Raw genomic sequence first — 12,500 nt, 5'->3', positions numbered from 1 at the left:
TGTCCGTGTATGAGTGCTGATGGATGGATTGATGGATAGATAGATAGATAGATAGATAGATAGATAGATAGATAGAGAGATAGAGAGATAGAGAGATAGGGAGATAGGGAGATAGATAGATAGATAGATAGATGCGCACGAACGTATACATGGGAGATCTTACGGCGTGTGTGTGTGTGTGTCTTTGTTTGTTTGTTTTATTGTTTTTGCCTGCCTTTGCGTGCACAAATATGTTGGTTTGCGATTTGACTTCCCATCTCCATGAGTGTGTGTTGTATACTTATCGTGTGCACATTCTCACACCAGTTTCGTTTTTTGGATATTTTGTTTATTTTCGTTTATTGGATATTCTGTTTATTGGATATTTTGTTTATTTTCGTTTATTAAATATTTTGTTTATTTTCGTTTATTGGATATTTTGTTTATTTTCGTTTATTGGATATTTTGTTTGTTTTCGTTTATTGGATATTTTGTTTACTTTCGTTTATTAAATATTTTGTTTATTTTCGTTTATTGGATATTTTGTTTATTTTCGTTTATTAAATATTTTGTTTACTTTCGTTTATTAAATATTTTGTTTATTTTCGTTTATTGGATATTTTGTTTATTTTCGTTTATTGGATATTTTGTTTAATTTTCTTTATTGGATATTTTGTTTAATTTTGTTTATTGGATATTTTGTTTAATTTTCTTTATTGGATATTTTGTTTATTTTCGTTTATTGAATATTTTGTTTGTTTTCGTTTATTGGATATTTTGTTTATTTTCGTTTATTGGATGTTTTGTTTATTTTCGTTTTATTGTATATTTTGTTTATTTTCTTTTATTAGATATTTTGTTTATTTTCGTTTATTGGATATTTTGTTTATTTTCGTTTATTGGATATTTTGTTTGTTTTCGTTTATTAGATATTTTGTTTGTTTTCTTTTATTGGATATTTTGTTTGTTTTCGTTTATTAAATATTTTGTTTATTTTCGTTTATTGAAAATTTTGTTTAATTTTGTTTATTGGATATTTTGTTTGTTTTCGTTTATTGGATATTTTGTTTATTTTCATTTATTAAATATTTTGTTTACTTTCGTTTATTGAATATTTTGTTTATTTTCGTTTTTTAAATATTTTGTTTTTCTTTTATTGTATATTTTGTTTATTTTCTTTTATTGTATATTTTGTTTGTTTTCGTTTATTGGATATTTTGTTTGTTTTCGTTTATTGGATATTTTGTTTGTTTTCTTTTATTGGATATTTTGTTTATTTTCGTTTATTAAATATTTTGTTTATTTTCTTTTATTGGATATCTTGTTTATTTTCGTTTATTGGATATTTTGTTTATTGGATATTTTGTTTATTTTCGTTTATTGGATATTCTGTTTAATTAGACTTCCCTCTGTATCATCGGCATTTATATCTTCCCCTTAATTACAACCACAAAGGCCATAACCTTAACAACTGCGCTCGTGTCATAGGCGGGGGTTTTAATAGACCAAACAGGTCATTAACGTGTTGTGGGGCCAGTGGTCTGAGGTGGTCTGTGGACGCCCACGCCCGGAGGTGGTGGGTTTCGGTCTCGTCTTGGGCGAGGTTCCTGAAACAGCAGCGGGGCCCGAAATGTTAATTGTTTTTTTTTTTTTTTTTTTTTTTTTTGGGGGGGCGGGGGAAGCAGGAAGAATGGATGAGGTATTGCTTGGAGTGACAGGGGCGTTTTTTTTCTTTCTTTTCTTTCTTCTCTTTCTTTCTGTTTCTATCTTTCGTTCTCTCTTTCTGTTTCTATCTTTCGTTCTCTCTTTCTTCCTGTCTTTGTATCTTTAGTTCTCTCTGTCTTCCATGTCCTTCTTTCTTTGTTTTATTTTTTTATTTATTTTTCTATCTTTCACTTTTTTTATTTTATTTTTTTATTTTTTACCTTTTTCTTCTATCTTTACTTTTTTCTTTCCTGTCTTTCTTACTTCCTTCCTATTTCTTTCTTTTCCATTTTCTTCTTTTTTCTGTTTGTTCTTTGTCTTCTTCCTCGTCTTCTACTTCTTCTTTCTCTTCTTCATCTTTCTCTTCTTCATCTTCTACTTCCTCCTCTTCCTTTTTCTATCTCTTCTTCTTCTCCATTCTCTTTTTCTTCTTCATCTTCTATCAGCGCTTCCTTTTCTGTCTCTTCTTCTTCTTCTTCTTTCTCTCTTTCTTCTTCATCTTCTTTCAGCGCTTCCTTTTCTATCTCTTCTTCTTCTTCTCCATTCTCTTTTTCTTCTTCATCTTCTTTCAGCGCTTCCTTTTCTGTCTCTTCTTCTTCTTCTTCTTTCTCTTTTTCTTCTTCATCTTCTTTCAGCGCTTCCTTTTCTGTCTCTTCTTCTTCTTCTTCTTCTTTCTCTTTTTCTTCTTCTTCTCCTTTCTCTTTTTCTTCTTCATCTTCTTTCAGCGCTTCCTTTTCTGTCTCTTCTTCGTCTTCTTCTTCTTCTTTCTCTTTCTCTTATTCTTCGTCTTTCTTTTTCTTCTTCCTCTTCTTCCTTTTCCTTTTCTTCTTCTTCTTTCTTTTTTTCTTCTTCCTCCTCTTCCTTTTCTTTCTCTTCTTCTTCTTTCTCTTCTTCTTCATCTTCTTTCTCTTTTTCTTCTTCCTCTTCTTCCTCCTCTTCCTTTTCTTTCTCTTCTTCTTCTTCTTCTTCTTCCTCTTCTTTCGGCCCTTTAAATCTGGCTTGGGAACATCCCGCGAAGTAGAAGCGTTCAAAGCCATTTCAAAGACAAGAGACGGAAGGAAATGCGCATCTGGATCTGGTTGGGCAGTTTTTTTTTTTTTTTTTTTGTATGTGTGGCGGAAATCGTTTATTATTGTTATTGTTTTTTATCATTGTTGTTGTTATTATTATCTTTATTATTGTTGTTTTTATTATTATGTTTTTTTAATTATTTTTGTTGGTTTATTATTATTGTTTTGTTTTTGTTGTTTTTATGACGCCTCTCGCCCAGTCCGACCGACCGCCCTCGCCCCCTCACCTTCCATCCCCTCCCTCCCCTCCCCTCCCTCTCTCTCTCTCTCACTCTCCCCTCCCATTCCCCTCCCTCTCTCTCCTCTCCCCCTCCCATTCCCCTCCCTCCCCCTCCCATTCCTCTACCCTCCCTCCCATTCCTCAACCCCCCCTCCTCCTCCCATTCCCCTCCTATCCTCCCTCCCCCTCTCTCTCCCTACCCTCCCTCCCCCTCCCATTCCCCTATCCCCCCCCACCCCCCGCAGCCGGTCCAGGCGTGCCCTCGCCGGGCGATCGGATTCCCGCGTCGTCGTCAGCGAGCGGCGGACGTGGCGAGCGTGGCTGTGAATGGGCGAGGAGAGAGAGAGAGAGCGGTTCTTGGGGAGGGGAGGGGAGGAGGGGGAGAGTGTGAGGGGGTGGGGTAGGGGAGAGGAGGTGTGAAGGGAGGTGGGGAGGAGTGGTGAAGTGGAGGAGGGTGTGGTGGGGTAGGTGGAGGGAGGGTGTGAGGGGTGGGGTAGGTGGAGGGAGGGTGTGAGGGGGTGGGGTAGGGAGGGGAGGGTGTGAGGGGTGGGGTAGGGAGGGAGGGTAGGAGGGGGTAGGGGGAGAGGGAGGGTGTGAGGGGGAGGGGTAGGGGAAGGGAGTGGGTGGGAGTGGAGGGGAGGGTGTGAGGGGGTGGGGTAGGGGGAGGGGGAGGGGTGGGGAGGTTTGAGGGGGTGGGGTAGGGTGGGGGATTGTTTGGGTATGGGTGGGAGGGGAGTTGGATAGGGAGTGTTGGGGGGAGGGTGTGTGTGTGTGCGTGTGTTTGTGTGTGTTTTGATGCTCTTTGTAATATTTTCCGCGTGCCGGGGAGAGAGAGGGGGGGGGGGTATAAGAAACTTGCGACCTTAGAACAACGTAATGGCCTTCGATGTTATATTTACGTATTTTTCTTTCTTTTCTCTCTCTTTCTTTCTTTCTTTTTTTATTTATTTTCCGTTTTTTCTTTCTCTCTCTCTTTCCTCTCTTAGAATCCGTTTCGTTTCGAAGTGCGGGTGTTTCTCGCATCCGCAAGTCGGTCGGGTTAGCCTTATGCCGTTCGCTAATTGTGTAGATATCAGCGGGGTTTCTTTGGGGTTTCTTTTGGGGGGTTTCTTTGGGGTTTCTTTAGGGTTTCTTTGGGTGTTTCTTTGGGTTTCTTTAGGGTTTCTTTGGGGGTTTCTTTGTTTTTTGGGGGGGTTTCTTTGGGGTTTCTTTGTTTTTTGGGGGGGTTTCTTTGGGGGGTTTCTTTGTTTTTTTGGGGGTTTCTTTGGGGTTTCTTTGTTTTTTGGGGGGGTTTCTTTGGGGTTTCTTTGTTTTTTGGGGGGGTTTCTTTGGGGGTTTCTTTGTTTTTTGGGGGGGGTTTCTTTGGGGGTTTCTTTGTTTTTGGGGGGTTTCTTTGTTATTTGGGGGGGTTTCTTTGGGGTTTCTTTGTTTTTGGGGGGTTTCTTTGGGGTTTTCTTTGTTTTTTTGGGGGGTTTCTTTGGGGTGTTTCTTTGGGAGGTTTCTTTGGGGGTTTCTTTGTTTTTTTGGGGGGAGTTTTCTTTGGGGTTTCTTTGGGGTGTTTCTTTGGGGGTTTTCTTTGTTTTTTGGGGGGTTTCTTTGGGGGTTTCTTTGTTTTTGGGGGGTTTCTTTGGGGTTTCTTTGTTTTTGGGGGGTTTCTTTGGGGGTTTCTTTGTTTTTGGGGGGGGTTTCTTTGGGGTGTTTCTTTGGGGGTTTCTTTGTTTTTTGGGGGGTTTCTTTGGGGTTTCTTTGTTTTTTGGGGTTTCTTTGGGGGTTTCTTTGTTTTTGGGGTGTTTCTTTGGGGGTTTCTTTGGGGGTTTCTTTGTTTTTTGGGGGGTTTCTTTGGGGTTTCTTTGTTTTTTGGGGGTTTCTTTGGGGGTTTCTTTGTTTTTGGGGGGGTTTCTTTGGGGTTTGTTTTTTGGGGGGTTTCTTTGGGGGTTTCTTTGTTTTTTGGGGGTTTCTTTGGGGGTTTCTTTGTTTTTTTGGGGGTTTCTTTGGGGTTTCTTTGTTTTTGGGGGTTTCTTTGGGGGTTTCTTTGTTTTTGGGGGTTTCTTTGGGGTTTCTTTGTTTTTTGGGGGTTTCTTTGGGGGTTTCTTTGTTTTTTGGGGGGTTTCTTTGTTTTTTAGGGGGTTTCTTTGGGGGTTTCTTTGTTTTTTGGGGGTTTCTTTGGGGGTTTCTTTGTTTTTTTTGGGGGGTTTCTTTGTTTTTTGGGGGGGTTTCTTTGGGGGTTTCTTTGTTTTTTGGGGGTTTCTTTGTTTTTGGGGGGTTTCTTTGGGGGTTTCTTTGTTTTTGGGGGGTTTCTTTGGGGGTTTCTTTGTTTTTTGGGGTTCCTTTGGGGTTTCTTTGATTTTTGGGGGGTGTTTCTTTGGGGTTTCTTTGGGGGGTTTCTTTGGGGTTCCTTTGGGGGTTCTTTGGGGGTTTCTTTGGGGTTTCTTTGTTTTTTGGGGGGGTTTCTTTGGGGTTTGTTTTTGGGGGGTTTCTTTGGGGTGTTTCTTTGGGGTTTCTTTGTTTTTTGGGGGTTTCTTTGGGGTTTCTTTGTTTTTTGGGGGGGTTTCTTTGGGGGTTTCTTTGTTTTTGGGGGGTTTCTTTGGAGTTTCTTTGTTTTTTGGGGTTTCTTTGGGGTTTCTTTGTTTTTTGGGGGGTTTCTTTGGGGTTTCTTTGTTTTTTGGGGGGTTTCTTTGGGGGTTTGTTTTTTGGGGTTTCTTTGGGGTTTCTTTGGGGTGTTTCTTTGGGGTTTCTTTGTTTTTGGGGGTTTCTTTGGGGTTTTCTTTGTTTTTTGGGGGGTTTTCTTTGGGGGTTTGTTTTTTGGGGGTTTCTTTGGGGTTTCTTTGGGGTGTTTCTTTGGGGTTTCTTTGTTTTTTGGGGGGTTTCTTTGGGGTTTCTTTGTTTTTTGGGGGGTTTCTTTGGGGGTTTCTTTGTTTTTTTTGGGGGTTTCTTTGGGGTTTCTTTGTTTTTTGGGGGGTTTCTTTGGGGTTTCTTTGTTTTTTGGGGGGTTTCTTTGGGGTTTCTTTGTTTTTGGGGGTTTCTTTGGGGTTTTCTTTGTTTTTTGGGGGTTTCTTTGGGGTTTCTTTGTTTTTTTGGGGGGTTTCTTTGTTTTTTGGGGGTTTCTTTGTTTTTTGGGGGTTTCTTTGGGGGTTTCTTTGTTTTTTTGGGGGGGTTTCTTTGGGGTGTTTCTTTGTTTTTGGGGGTTTCTTTGGGGTTTCTTTGTTTTTTGGGGGGTTTCTTTGGGGGTTTCTTTGTTTTTTTTGGGGGTTTCTTTGGGGGGTTTCTTTGTTTTTTGGGGGTTTCTTTGTTTTTTGGGGGGTTTCTTTGGGGGTTTCTTTGTTTTTGGGGGTTTCTTTGGGGTTTCTTTGTTTTTTGGGGGTTTCTTTGGGGGTTTCTTTGTTTTTTGGGGGGTTTCTTTGGGGGGTTTCTTTGTTTTTTTGGGGGTTTCTTTGTTTTTTGGGGGGTTTCTTTGGGGGTTTCTTTGTTTTTTGGGGGTTTCTTTGGGGGTTTCTTTGTTTTTTTGGGGGGTTTCTTTGGGGTTTCTTTGTTTTTGGGGGGTTTCTTTGGGGTTTCTTTGTTTTTTGGGGGGTTTCTTTGGGGTTTCTTTGTTTTTTTGGGGGGGGTTTCTTTGTTTTTTTGGGGGGTTTCTTTGGGGTTTCTTTGTTTTTTGGGGGTTTCTTTGGGGGTTTCTTTGTTTTTTGGGGGTTTCTTTGGGGTTTCTTTGTTTTTTTGGGGGTTTCTTTGGGGTTTTCTTTGTTTTTTGGGGGGTTTCTTTGGGGTTTCTTTGTTTTTGGGGTTTTCTTTGGGGGTTTCTTTTGTTTTTTGGGGGGTTTCTTTGGGGGTTTCTTTGTTTTTGGGGGTTTTCTTTGGGGGTTTTCTTTTGTTTTGGGGGGGTTTCTTTGGGGTTTCTTTGTTTTTTGGGGGGTTTCTTTGGGGGTTTCTTTGTTTTTTTGGGGTTTCTTTGGGGGTTTCTTTGTTTTTTTGGGGGTTTCTTTGGGGTTTCTTTGTTTTTGGGGGTTTCTTTGGGGGTTTCTTTGTTTTTTGGGGGGTTTCTTTGGGGGTTTCTTTGTTTTTTGGGGGGGTTTCTTTGGGGGTTTGTTTTTGGGGGGTTTCTTTGGGGTTTCTTTGGGGTGTTTCTTTGGGGGGTTTCTTTTTTTTTGGGGGGTTTCTTTGGGGTTTCTTTGTTTTTTGGGGGGTTTCTTTGGGGTTTCTTTGTTTTTTGAGGTGTTTCTTTGGGGGTTTCTTTGTTTTTTGGGGGGTTTCTTTGGGGTTTCTTTGGGGTTTCTTTGTTTTTTGGGGGGTTTCTTTGGGGGTTTCTTTGTTTTTTGGGGGGTTTCTTTGGGGGTTTCTTTGTTTTTTGGGGGGTGTTTCTTTGGGGTTTCTTTGGGGGGTTTCTTTGGGGTTCCTTTGGGGGTTCTTTGGGGGTTTCTTTGGGGTTTCTTTGGGGGTTTCTTTGTTTTTTGGGGTTTCTTTGGGGTGTTTCTTTGTTTTTTTGGGGGTTTCTTTAGGGTTCCTTCAGGGTTTCTTTGGGGGTTTCTTTGAGGGTTCCTCCAGGGTTCTTTGGGGTTCCTTCAGGGTTTCTTTTGGGTTCCTTTGGGGGTTTCTTTGGGGATTCTTTGTTTTTTTTGGGGGGTTTCTTTGGTTTTTGGGGGGGTTCCTTCGGGGTTTCTTTGGGGGTTCTTTGGGGTTTCTTTGGGGTTTCTTTGGGGGTTTCATCGCTTTGCCCTTTTAAGGTACGCGGGCGGCAAGTGCGCAGTGATACGGAGTGGGCGTAGGGGCGTGGGGCAGGCCGTCACGTGCTCTGGGGCGGCGGCCGTACAGCGAGGCGCCTGTATCCACCTTTTTGATTTATGAAGCCCCGGCAACACCCTCCTTCTCCCTCTCTCTCCCTCTCTCCCTCTCTCCCTCTCTACCTCTCTCCCAGGATCTACTCCGTCTCGCTCTCCCCTCTCACTCTCTCTCTCTCTCTGTCTGTCTCTCTTTCTCTCTTTCTCTCTTTCTCTCTCTCTTTCTTTCTCACTCTCTTTCTCTCTCTGTCTCTCTCTCTCTCTCTCTCTCTCTCTCCCTCCCTCCCTCCCTCCCTCCCTCCCTCCCTCCCTCCCCCTCCTTCCCAAATCCCACTCACCTAGTCCTAGAGTCCCTCTCTCATACTCCCGAATCCCTCTCCCCCGATTCCCAAGACGCTCTCCTCCCCTCTCACAAACCCCTCACTCCCCAACTCCTCCCCTACACTTCCTGTGCCCTCCCCTCTCCCTCTCTCCAACACCTTTCTTCTACACTCCTAAGGTCCTCTCCCTTCTCCTCTCAACCCCTCTACCCCTCCACCCCTCCATCCAAGTCACTCCCCGACGTCCCAACCCCTCCATCTTCCCCAAATCCCCTTCCCCTTCCCCAAATCCCCTCCGCTTTTCCTAACCCCCATCCCCTCTCTAAACCCCCTCCCCCCTTTCCTAACCCCCTCCCTTCCTTCTTCTCTAACCCCCCCCTCCCTCTTCCCCAAACCCTCTCCATCTTTCCCCAACCCCCCTCCCCAATCTCTCTCACCCTGTCCCCTCTACCCCAACCCCCTCCCCTTTTCTCTAACCCTCTCCATCTTTCCCCAATCCTCCTCCCCAATCTCTCTCACCCTGTTCCCTCCTCCCCAACCCCCTCCCCCTTCCCCAAACCCCCTCCATCTTTCCCCAAACCCCCTCCATCTTTCCCCAACCCTCTTCCCAATCTCTCACCCTATCCCCTCCTCCCCAACGCCCCCTCCCCTCTCGGCCCCCTCCATCTTTCCCCAACCTCTCTCACCCTGTCCCCTCCTCCCCAACCCCCTCCCCCTTCCCCCAACCCCCTCCATCTTTCCCCAACCCCCTCCATCTTTCCCCAACCCTCCTCCCCAATCTCTCTCACCCTGTCCCCTCCTCCCCCCCCTCACTCGCCAAATACACAGACGCATCCAGGTCCGCTCAGTCCCTCGGCATAGCGTAAGGGACCGTGTCGAAGGTTTTTTTTTTTTCTTTACTTTTCTTTTCTTATTCGATTATCGGAGTCTTTCTTTTATTATCGGATTATTAGGGTTTTCCTTTTGTTATTGGATTATCAGTTTTTTTTTTCATTTGGTATTGGATTATCAGAGTTTTTTTTTATTTGTTATCGGGTTGTCATAGGTTTCCTCTGATTATCGGACTATCGCCTGCTCCTTCTCTTCTTCTTCTTCTTCCTCCTCTTCCTCTTCGTCTTCCTCCTCCCCTTCCTCCTCCTCCTCCTCCCCTCCTACTCCTCCTCCCCTCCCCTCCCTCCTCCTCTTCCTCCTCCTCCTCCTCTTTCTCCTCCCTTCCTCCTCCTCCTCCTCCTTCTCCTCCTTCTCTTCGTTCTCCTCCTCTTCCCCCTCCTCTCTTTGTGCGTCTCTCGTATTCCAATATTTCGATCATTTTTTTTAACATGCAAGAGTAAGTGTGCGTTGTGTCTGAAACGTTCATTTCCGATCCCTCATAATCTCGAATAAGTACATAAAAACGTTTTTCTTTTTTTTGTCCGGGTCAACGTTTGCTTGAGTCAAGTGGGCGTTGTGTCTGAAACGTTAATTTTCGATCCCTCATAATCTCGAATAAGTACATAAGAACGTTTTTCTTTTTGGTCCGGGTCAACGTTTGCTTGAGTCAAGTGTGCGTTGGGCCTGAAACGTTCCTTTTCGATCTCTCGTGATTTCTTTTAATTTGGATTCGTGCTTACAGAACGTTTTTTTTTTTGTTCTTGTCATCGGATTAGTGCTAAAGAACGTTTTTTTGTTCTTGTCATCGGATTAGTGCTAAAGAACGTTTTTTTGTTCTTGTCATCGGATTAGTGCTAAAGAACGTTTTTTTGTTCTTGTCATCGGATTAGTGCTAAAGAACGTTTTTTTGTTCTTGTCATCGGATTAGTGCTAAAGAACGTTTTTTTGTTCTTGTCACCGGATTAGTGCTAAAGAACGTTTTTTTGTTCTTGTCACCGGATTAGTGCTAAAGAACGTTTTTTTGTTCTTGTCACCGGATTAGTGCTAAAGAACGTTTTTTTCTGGTAAACGTTTGCTTGTATATCGATCGTTTTACACGTGCAGGTGGGTTAGGTGGTTCCAGGTGGGTCTAGGTAATTCCAGGTGGTTCCAGATGGGTCTAGGTGGTTCTAATTGGTTCTAGGTGGGTCTAGGTGGTTTCAGATGGGTCTAGGTAGTTGCATGTGGGTCTAGGTGGATCCAGGTGGGTCTAGGTGGTTGTAATTAGTTCCAGGTGGGTCTAGGTGGTTGTAATTAGTTCCAGGTGAGTCTAGGTGATTCCAGGTGATTCCAGATAGGTCTAGGTGGTTCCAGGTGGGTCTGGGTGGTTCCAGGTGGGTTTAGGTGATTCCAGGCGGTACCAGATGGGTTAAGGTGGTTCCAGGTGGAGCTAGGTGGTTGTAGGTGGATCCAGGTGGGTCTAAGTGGTTCAAATTGGTTCCAGATGGGTCTAGGTGTTTCTGATTGGTTCCAGGTGATTCCAGGTGGTTCCGGATGGGTCTAGGTGGTTCCATGTGGGTCCAGGTCGGCCTGGGTGGTTGTAATTGGTTCCAGGTGGGTCTAGGTGGTTCCAGGTGGTTCCGGATGGGTCTAGGTGGGTCCAGGTGGTTCCAGGTGGTTCCAGGTAGTTCCGGATGGGTCTAGGTGGTTCCAGGTGGTTCCGGATGGGTCTAGGTGGTTCCAGGTGGTTCCGGATGGGTCTAGGTGGTTCCGGATGGGTCTAGGTGGTTCCAGGTGGTTCCGGATGGGTCTAGGTGGTTCCAGGTGGTTCCGGATGGGTCTAGGTGGTTCCAGGTGGTTCCGGATGGGTCTAGGTGGGTCCAGGTGGTTCCGGATGGGTCTAGGTGGTTCCAGGTGGTTCCGGATGGGTCTAGGTGGTTCCAGGTGGTTCCGGATGGGTCTAGGTGGTTCCAGGTGGTTCCGGATGGGTCTAGGTGGTTCAAATTGGTTCCAGGGGGTTCTAGATGATTCCAGGTGGTTCCGGATGGGTCTAGGTGGTTCCAGGTGGTTCTAGATGATTCCAGGTGGGTCTAGGTGATTCCAGGTGGTTCCAGGTGGGTCCAGGTGGGTCCATGTGGGTCCAGGTGGGGCGGAAGGGGCACGACCTTAACGCCTAGTTCGGGGAGGACGTCCTTTGATCGGCCTTGTTTATGCCGGACCTACTCGTCACCTGCGCGGAGGTCAGAGGTCAGTCAGCGGAAAGGTTTCGTCTCGGGGGGTTTACGATGAGGCTCGTCTCGTGTTTTCTTTCTTTCTCTCTCTGTCTGTTTCTTTCTCTTTCTCTTTTTCTTTTACTGTCTTTCTTTCTTTTACTGTCTCTCTTTCTTTCTCTCTCTTTCTTTCTCTTACTATCTCTTTCTTTCTCTTACTCTCTCTCTCTCTCTCTCTCTCTCTCTCTCTCTCTCTCTCTCTCTCTCTCTCTCTCTCTCTCTCTCTCTCTCTCTCTCTCTCTCTCTCTCCCTATCCCTCTTCCTCTCCCTATCCCTCTCTCTCCCTCTCTCTCCCTATCCCTCCCTCTCCCTATCCCTCCCTCTCCCTATCCCTCCCTCTCCCTCTCCCTCCCTCTCCCTCTCCCTCTCCCTCTCCCTCTCCCTCTCCCTCCCCCTCCCATCCCTCTCCCTTCCTCACTCTTTCTCTCTTTCTAACCCTAAACCACAATGTTTTTTTTAGTGTTGTTTTAAAGGTCTAGTTGTAGCGAAGGGGTTCGGGGTGATTTTGTGGTGAAGTGTCGACGAGGTTGAGAAGCGTCGTCGTCGTCGTTGAGTTACTCGTGGGCGCCTTTGTTGGGTGTCTTATACGGGCGTGAGGGTGGTGCGGGTTCAGAGGGAGGGGAAGAGGAAGAGAGAGAGGGGGAGGAGAGGAGGAGGTGGAGGAGGAAAGAAGAAGAAAGAGAAGAGAGAGAGGGGGAGTGAAAGGAGAGGAAGAGGAGGGGGAAGAAAGGAGAGGGGGAAGAAATGGAGACAGAGGGGCAGAAAGGAGAGGAGGAGAGAGGGGGGAAGAAAAGGAGAGAGTGGAGGAGAAGAACAAGAAAGTGAACAAGAAAAGGGGAATAGATAGGAAGAAGAAGAAGGAAGAGCAGCGAGACCCGTGAAATTGAAGGGCTGCGGGACGTCGGGCGAGGCTGCGAGGAAGGGCGGGCGGGCGGGCGGCGGGAGGAGAGGAGAGGAGAGGAGAGGGGAGAGGGAGGCGAGAGAGCGAAAGTCCGCGTCCTTGGAGGTCCCTGCCGATGGCGCCCGGAGATACCGTCGCGGCTTGACCCTCCGCTCTCGCCTCTTGACCCCCCGGTACTCCTCCGGGAACGAGAAAGGTCGAACTATTTTGGGTTTATTTACGCGAGACGGACGTCAAGTGCGCGTCGATCGGCATGGAAGATAGATAAAGTAGGCAGATAAACGGAGAAATAGACGAATGAATGAATGAGAGAAGAGATAATCGCCGGGAAAGGTCAGGCTGGGGACGGCAGGGAGAGGAACCCCCCCCCCCCCCCCCCCCCCCGCCGGCGTCGAGGGGAGTGTGTGGAATGACAGGT

General features: G+C 45.4%; 2 protein-coding genes across 13 annotated transcripts in view; one reads left to right on the top strand and one right to left on the bottom strand.

The window, feature by feature from the left end:
* LOC113813452 (WD repeat-containing protein 47) overlaps window positions 1–12,500 on the top strand; it is a 153,689-nt gene that overhangs the window by 73,120 nt on the left and 68,069 nt on the right. The gene's annotated exons all lie outside the window — the stretch shown is intronic.
* LOC138864233 (uncharacterized) lies at window positions 2,470–6,168 on the bottom strand (the record flags this gene model as incomplete). The annotated part of the gene is made up of 4 exons (XM_070130883.1): window positions 2,470–2,517; window positions 4,971–5,030; window positions 5,730–5,895; window positions 5,951–6,168. Coding segments are annotated over 4 exons (492 nt in total), but the record flags the coding sequence as incomplete, so codon positions are not given.

The sequence above is a fragment of the Penaeus vannamei genome, chromosome 15 (assembly GCF_042767895.1).
Source record: "Penaeus vannamei isolate JL-2024 chromosome 15, ASM4276789v1, whole genome shotgun sequence".
Lineage (NCBI taxonomy): Eukaryota > Metazoa > Arthropoda > Malacostraca > Decapoda > Penaeidae > Penaeus > Penaeus vannamei.
This window is presented reverse-complemented; position numbering and strand designations above follow the sequence as displayed.